Source organism: Pteropus alecto, unplaced genomic scaffold (assembly GCF_000325575.1).
Source record: "Pteropus alecto unplaced genomic scaffold, ASM32557v1 scaffold3, whole genome shotgun sequence".
In the NCBI taxonomy this organism is placed as follows: Eukaryota; Metazoa; Chordata; class Mammalia; order Chiroptera; family Pteropodidae; genus Pteropus; species Pteropus alecto.
The window spans coordinates 63831621-63840158 of record NW_006442484.1 but is presented as its reverse complement, the minus strand read 5'-3'; the positions used below and the strand labels follow the sequence as shown (position 1 = coordinate 63840158).

General features: G+C 32.7%; 1 protein-coding gene across 4 annotated transcripts in view; it reads left to right on the top strand.

Moving 5' to 3' along the window:
• FAM126B (family with sequence similarity 126 member B) overlaps positions 1-8357 on the top strand; it is a 64628-nt gene extending 56271 nt beyond the window's left edge. For all 4 annotated transcript variants that reach the window (XM_006921343.3, XM_015596645.2, XM_025039282.1 and 1 more), the window contains one exon: positions 700-8357. In XM_006921343.3, coding sequence (XP_006921405.1) covers positions 700-1301 — 602 coding nt within the window. In that variant the 3' untranslated portion in view covers positions 1302-8357. The remainder of the gene's footprint in view (positions 1-699) is intronic.
• Positions 8358-8538: the final 181 nt, after the last annotated feature.

Here is an 8538-nt window from a genome sequence, read left to right as displayed (position 1 = left end):
ACACTTTCCCTCTAAAATCAAGTATTTTCTTCACATTAATTGATCAAGAAAATATAGAAACCAGTGAGTAGATATGTCCATAAGACAAAATACATATATGAAAATACTTGAAGCAATGTAAAATTTTTAAATTTAGAATTAGAAAATTTACTAGTCCCATGTTAAAGGTTTTAAAGCCATTTAGAAGCAGTTAACTGTTGAATAAATGTACATTTTTTTTTATTGTAGTTAAAAAGGGTTTGGTTTGTAGGAATGTTTTTGGCATTATTCTGGGTAACTGAAATTAGAAAGAGGTCTATTTTATGGTGGGTTAAGGAAGATATGAGGAAAAAAATTCTTTTAATAGCTAGATGTGGTCACTTCAAATTGACAAAGGTGCATTATAAAGATTTATGATGACAAAATGTTGTATTTTACCTGAAGTTTTATGTTCCTAAATATTGATAGTAAACTAAGTTTATTTGTGGATAGTTTTACAAAAGCTTGGACTAATTAAAGCCAAATGAACAGAACGAATAAAATATTAGAATTCTGAGTAGATTAAGGTTTCTTCCCCTAAATTATTAAGGGGAGGTATTGATAGCAGGGCCATTGTCAACCTATAGCAAACATTACCCAAGAGAGGTCAGTAGAGTTGTTATTCACAGCTACTTCTTATTTAATTTAGCTATTGCTGAGTCTTTCTGATTTGTTTTTTAGGTGCTGAGGGTGTAAATGGAGGAGAGGAGTCGGTAAACCTGAATGATGCAGATGAAGGATTTTCATCAGGGGCTTCCCTCAGCAGTCAGCCAATTGGGACCAAACCATCCTCCTCTTCTCAGAGGGGAAGCTTAAGGAAAGTAGCAACTGGGCGTTCAGTCAAGGATAAAGAAACAGCCTCTGCCATCAAATCCAATGAGAGCCCTCGAGATTCAGTAGTTCGCAGGCAATATGTACAGCAACCAACTGATCTTAGTGTAGATTCAATTGAGCTGACACCAATGAAGAAACACCTGAGTCTGCCTGCTGGCCAGGTGGTGCCAAAAACCAATAGTTTAAGTCTAATCCGGACAGCCAGTGCTTCCTCAAGTAAATCATTTGACTATGTAAATGGCAGTCAAGCAAGTACCAGCATTGGGGTTGGCACTGAGGGAGTTACTAATTTAGCAGCTAACAATGCTAATCGATACTCAACTATCAGTCTACAGGAAGACCGACTAGGTCAAGCTGGAGATGGTAAAGAGCTTCTCAGCCCAGGAGCTCCCTTAACCAAGCAGTCTCGATCCCCAAGTTTCAATATGCAGCTAATATCCCAGGTGTAGTTTTGACATCCTCTCTCATCTTTCTGCTTACTTTTTAACTGAACATTTCATTGTTCAAGAAGAAACTTCATCCCTCATTGTGAAAATATTGGTCATTGTAATCAGATTTGATTTAGTTTAGGTATGTTCATACTGTATTTTGTATGGAAAGAGCAATAAGGTTTTCTTTCCCCCTCCTTCCTATATCTTCTCTTCACCTATTCCTTGTAAATGTGTTTGTGAAGCAGTATAAAATGTTTGCATTTTCCATGCTTTCCTTTCTCCTTGGGTGATGTGCAATCCATCGTAGGCTGATCGGTCCCATTTCAACACTGTGAGACTGAGGATATGTTAGAGGAAATGGTGTATATGATCCCTATGAAATGATTCTTTGGCTTTTGTTTAAAAAAAAAAAAACGGGTTTGTTCTCATAATCTATAGAACTATGAAGATTACTTGGTCATACTTTTTTCTCTCTTAACCAGGAGTGCCTCAGAGATTCTGCTATGACTTTGGACTTCTCTGAGTCTGTGCAATCATTTTCTTGAAAAGCAAGGGGAAAGGTGGTAGACTGTTGCACTTTTTCATTAAAATGAGCATGGCTCTTCCCCACCCCACCCCCCATCTCCTTTATCTTGAGGACACAAATGTTCAATTACTGAGGCATTTAAATCAAGTTGTGGCCACCTCCATTTGAGGGCAGGGCTCTAAGTTGATTGTGTAATTGATAATGCACTTTCTCAAAGACTCTGTAGTCATTAACATGCCTTCCCTCCTCCCTACAAGGACATAAGGTCATTTCTGTCCTTCAAGTTTGAACAACTAACAAATCAGAGAATCCAAGGGGCATGTTCTGTTTCCCAGGAATGACTGACACTTTGGTGCTGGGGTTTTGTAGGGGGAGGGAGTGGTTTTTGTTTAGCTTGTGTGGGATTGTCTGTGTGAGGGGAAATTTTGATTGGTTTTCTTTCTTTTCCTTTGTGAGCTGATGATGACTGAAGTAGAACAAGTACGTCTTCAGGTAAAGAAAGGGATTTCTCATCCTGCTTTCTGTGATGTCAGACTATTGGAGAAACTCTTTCAGCTGCTTTCTAGATGTACCTAAATTCAGTCAGATATTTTGGATTAAGAAACCTGAAGTCCTGATAGATCATATACTCCAAGGAAATATATCAGGGACAGATAATTGGCTGAAAACACTGATGCTTCAATGTGACACATTTTTATAGAACATTTCTACCAGGAGGTACTGACTTGATTTCTCCTACAAGGAACACACTGCCTTTGTGTTTAATGCATTTTGTGTACCTTCTAATCATATATCTACAAAAGTTTCTCATTTTTATAAAACTTTGAAATCATGCCAGTAAGCTGAATGTTGAATGTATGTAAAGTAGCATTTGGCAACTGTGCTACAGAAATGCATTATTGGTTAAAAAAAATTTTTGTTCTGATTTGGTTGGTTAAGATTTCATCATGACCTCTTCTGGTTTCAAGCTCTAATGCTTGGTCAAAATAGAAGAGAATATATTGATTTTTGAAAATCAGTATATTGTGACTTGAACTGCTATGCGTTATTCTTCCACAAAATACATCAGAGCTATTAGTGCTTTGTCTCTTTAGATATTTTTATTTTATTGTGAAAAAAATATACATACTGAATTTATAGAAAGCAAGTATTCTCCTAATTGACAAAGCTTAAAATTTTCTCTCTACCAATTAAAATTATAATATATTTTGATAATTAAAATAACCAGAAAAATGCCTCTTGGTTTTTTTCATACCTTTAAATCTCACCCTTTCTCCCTCCCCCTCTTTCTTTTTTAAATTTGCTTTGTTTGTTTAAGAGGTTTTTTTGTTTGTTTAAGGGATTTTCTTTTATAATCTTTATAAGAACAATGAAATACTCGTTTGAAGTTGGTGGTCTGTAACATTTTTTCAGCTCATGTTAAAATAGAAAACTAGAAGCTGAACTAGTATCTGCAACATTGCCAAAGTCCAGGGTAAAGCTAAAAGTTGATAGAGATTTATTAATGTGTGTGTATGTGTATGCATGTGGTGCAAACATATCACAAAGACATTTTAGGTGTCCCTTACCTCTAATTTACCTATGAGATGCCAGATAAATGAATTAAAAAGTAGCCAAAATAAATGAGGTATAAAGATCTGTAACATACTAAGGAGAGCAGAGTTTCAGGTATCAAAGGAAAAGAGCATGGTACTTACCAAGGAGTAAGGAAGGTCTTAGCCATGGCTGGAGGTCAGTCACTTATGGCAGAAATGCTCAGTTGATTTAAAAGGCTGAAGGATTGTTTTTCAATTCAACAAGTTGTGTATTTCTTGCCATCTAAATCAAGCATGATTTTAGTTAAAGCACAAAAAATACCAGATAATACCAAATTACAACAAGAGCTGTAATAAATATTATAAGATCCCCCTTTGGTTTGTTAGAAATCTTATGTTAAACCTGATAAGTTGGTGTTGAAAACTTTCAACTTAGAGGATTTCATTTATCTGTGTGTATACGTATTTTGTATGTCTATATAACCCATTAATGTTGAATGACCCTGTAATATTTCTGTTTCATACTTTTAAGTGATGTGATTTGGCCCCAATGAAGAAACATTTCATTAAATTCAAACTTTGCATTCAGGATTTTAGAACAGATTTCTTGTGCAAGATATAGTTAAAATGGGATGAGTTAGTTTAACCATAAATCAAATTTTTGGAGATTTTTTTTATATTCATTTGCGTTATTTATTGGCATTTAAAACAGTTTTCAGATACAACAGTTACAAATATATGCCAACAATATTCATACTTTATCTTTTAACCTTTTGTTTTATACTTCCTAATTTCCATCTAAAAAAAAGTCCTTTCATCTATGGAAAAGCTAGTGAGGGAGAAAATACTTGTTTTCTATAATAAAATAATTTGATACCATCTATACCATGTTGGGTTAAGAAATACAAATAAATATCTGAAGGTTTTGGGAATTCCTCTAATTACATTGATTTGAAATCATGTTACTAGAAAGCAAACTAAAATGTAAAGTGAAAAGCTAACTTAGAAGTAAGATTTTTGAATATAAAAATATTTTAGAAGCTGGGAGGGAAATGTTTGTAATTTGAAATCCTGACCCTTGCCCTCCTGATTACTCTTCTGTGCCTATTATAGAGTGAGAATTTTTTGTGCTAGCAGAGACTCTAGAGATAATCTTACTAGTCTCCTATCACCCCTGCCCCATATCCATCCTCAGGAAACTGAGGCTCAAAAGGTTGTGATGTGATCAAGGTCACATAACCAAGAAGCAGAGCCAGAATCAAACCCCCTGTCTCCCATCAAATGCATAATAGCACCACACTGCCCCCCTTTACTCATACTGTGGTATGTGTGTTATGTAACACTCTCCATTTTTACAGTTTCTGTACAGTTCTAGTAGTTGGTGAATACAGCATAATAAGAAAAGTACTAAATCTAGAAAAAATATAGAGTAATAAACATAGATAGGGAAGTATTGGAAATGTAGGTATCTATACCACAGATGTAAGGATAGATACATTTTCCTTATTCTAATTTATGCCTTACTATTTTCTGCCATATAACAGTTTTACGCTGCCATTTATAGTTGATTATATTGCTGGGGATTTATTTAAATGCAAAATAAACCCAATGAAGTGGCTTTGATCAGTATTTCTAGCTATTTTAGAGTAATTTTTGAATCAGCCAGCTTTGAGTCACTTAGGTGGCAAGTTAATTGTATTGCACAATGGAGTATTGCAAAGTAAAGATTAAATAATTTGATTCCATTAATTTCTAATGTCAAAAGAGATTGAACCTTCCTTGTGCTTAGAGCAGATAGATAAAGCAACATTTCTTTATGTGATTGGAAAAGGTTTGTTGTATGAAGCTTGTGATTTCATAATGGAATGGTGACCATCATGTCATTTAATGTGTATATACCATATGAAATGTCCTAAATGTGGTAGACTCAGTTATATAAACTCAGTATTTCCAACCTATACTCTCAAATTCCACTTAGTAGCTTTAAATTAATTATAATTATTTATTAGACACTGGAATACTGAGAATAACTTCTTTCAGATTGTTTTGTTTGCACTATATTTGTGAATATTTTAATAAAGTAGGGTGATTTTCCTACCTCACTTTGTGAGGTTTGTATGGGTCCATTTTTGACTACTTTAGTTGACAGTCAGTTGTCTCATTTAATTTTCTGCATGTTCATTTGTAAATAAAAAAATTAGTATGTGTCTTTAGAGAGTAGTACACTATTTATACAAACACTGGCAATGAGGATCTCTCCATTTATGATCTTGGATTACAAAGTAAGTTTTATTTTTTTAAAATCAGTATTTCAGTTACATATCTTTTTCAGTTTAAAAATGTTTAATAGGTCATGCCAGTGGTTGGAAAGTATATAAGAATTTTAGAGCAATTTTTCTCTATTATGGCTATGTTAAACAGTCTGAACATGATACTTTTTATCTTTCAAGTTGAATGATTATTGTCATGTTTCAAACCACTAAGTTGGTTAAGACACTTATTTGTAATACTTTAATTTTAAAGTGCTTTTTAGAAATAAGTTGTTTGAAAACCAACTAGACATTATTGCTAACTTAAACTCTAAATATTAACGTACATGCCAGATTATAAGATGGAGTGCAGTGTGAAATTGTTAACAGTGCTAATAAATCATAATGAGTTACTAGATTGGTACAATTTTCCATTGCCAAGGTGGTTATGTTGATTAATGTAAGACATAAATTTTAGTATTACCTGCATTGCGTACCTATTGGGTATATCATATTGGCACTGAACATACATAGGAAATACTATTCACAGAGTCAACCAGTGTGAACTTAAACTATATTAGATTTTTGATGGTGCCACAAATTTGTGTGGTGACCCCAAGCCACGAGAATTAGAGGAGTCATCATCACCCAAACTTCCTCAGCTTGTGTAGGCACATTCCTTCTAAACTTGACCATAAAACCACAAAATTTTGGTAATGTAATCTCTTCAGTATTTTTGTAGTCTTAGCCATTGATCACATGAGAAATTTATACAAGAGCAAAAGTTCAGGTTAGAAGTTAGCAGAAAGCTAGGAATGATGTGAAATAACTGGCAGCATAGTACAGAAATGTAGGTTCTATATTTTCCTTCTGATTTTGAGAAAATGTTTACAAATTAGGGCACATTCACATGTCGGCTATTATACTATTATGTTTAATATAGACTTTACCAATAAAATTAGAATTAGGTGTAGCTTACATTATAAATGGATCTTTTTTTTTAATAATTGTATATCTGGAAATAGGTTTAATAATGCAATTATTTTATTTTCAAAGAGAAATGAACTTAATTCTACAATCCATCCCCAAACTACAGAATTGATATCAATCTGGTTTTCTGTATTTGAATCTCAACAGCTCAGTGTTAATTATATCAGAGGAAATTCTTTACATCTTCATCGATTACAAAATTTACCAAAGAAAATGTATCAACCAAATAGAATTTTTAAAATACCTTACTGTTAAGGAATGAAGCCCCTTTAACATAAAGGATTGTTTTCTAGCCTTGGGAGAAATAGATATTAAAATATTCTTTGATCTGGAACATAGATATACAGGACCTACAAGATTCCATTTGAAATTTTCTTATGTCAGTAAAATAGCCACATTTACACTTCCAGCAAAAATACCAGTTAAAGGTTAAGTCCAAATAATATAGCTATGGCACGTTTTCATGTCTTAACTCAAGGGTTCTGTCCATCAGTATTGAATAAAAAAGTGTGGAAGTTCCTAAAATTAGTATATTGTATGATCTTGTGATTTTTTAAATGTAAAATTTAAGGGGAAGTTATGGAAATGCACCTTTTCAATGGGCAATGGCAATTCTAATAAGTATGATATAGGCTAAAATGGTATGTTTGTTTACATAATTTATGTACATGATCACTCTGGGTGTTTTTCTTTTCAGAAAAACATGATTGGGTTAAGAAAAGCTAAAATACTTATTTAATGATTTTTTTTGAAAAATGAAATATAACTATTAACTGATGTTCAAAACAGGCTCTATATATTATTTTTTTTCATATCAGGTGGTAGTTAAAAAGTAATGACTGTATTGATCTTAGAAAGAGAAGATTGGCTTTCTAACAATTACTAATGTAGGTTTGTGGGTGTTATCATCCAAACTGAATTGAGAGATAATGCTCAATGCTCATGTGTTTTAAAATATTTGTAATAAGTTCATCAACTACTTTACAATGAATCTTTTTAGTTCTTATTCTAAAAATTAATGCTGGCTTTACATTCAGTTTAACTAGTTAAGTGAAACAGTATTTATGGTGCAAAAATTATTTTCCCATTATTTTCCTCATAATAATTTGGCTCTCCTAAGCTATAATTTCTGAAGAGTTTTTACTACTTTAACATTTTGTGGTCTGATATCTGTCAAAATGGACAATTAAACAGGAAACATCCCACTTACACATGTTTGCTTTATAAAAGGATATGGAATGTATAGATCAGCTGTTCGTTTTTTGTTTTTTAAACCAGCATCAACCTACATCTTGGTATAAACTTACCAAGTATTCAGAGAATAGTGCTGGTGAAAATTTAAATAGAATAGGCATGAAGAAAATAGGATATTTATTGACTGATGTCCTTTCAACCTAAGACTAGTGAAAACCTTCATTTTTTTCAGAGCTGAAGAAAAAAACGCACATTTAAGATCATATTTATTGGTGCATGTAAGCCATTATCTTAACTGTCTTACTGAACTGGTTAATGCTGTTGATTGTTGAAATGTGAAATGTAGTCACTGTTGACCTGTAAATATCTGCCAGAGATGAAAAAAATATTTTAAGGTATTGTAAATAAAGATGTATAAAATTCATTATCAGTCTGCAATGCAGAAACATATCTAAGATGTTAAATATTGTGTTTCTTAAGAGATGTGTAATTTTTCCCTAGATGTATCTAGTTACAGTAAGAATGTAAATGTTCTTTTTGTACAGTATAAAAATACAACTTTATTTGCCTTTCGACTGGATTTCCCTGAGTTAATTTGATATCTTACCTAAATTTGATACCTTCAAATGGCCCTTCATTGCATTTTTTTCAAAGCATGCTATTTTATTTAGGTCTGAACCTTTTATTTACATGGCACCCTATTAAGGCAGTTTACAAAATTAATTAAGGCAATATATAAAACTAATTATAGCACCATGAAA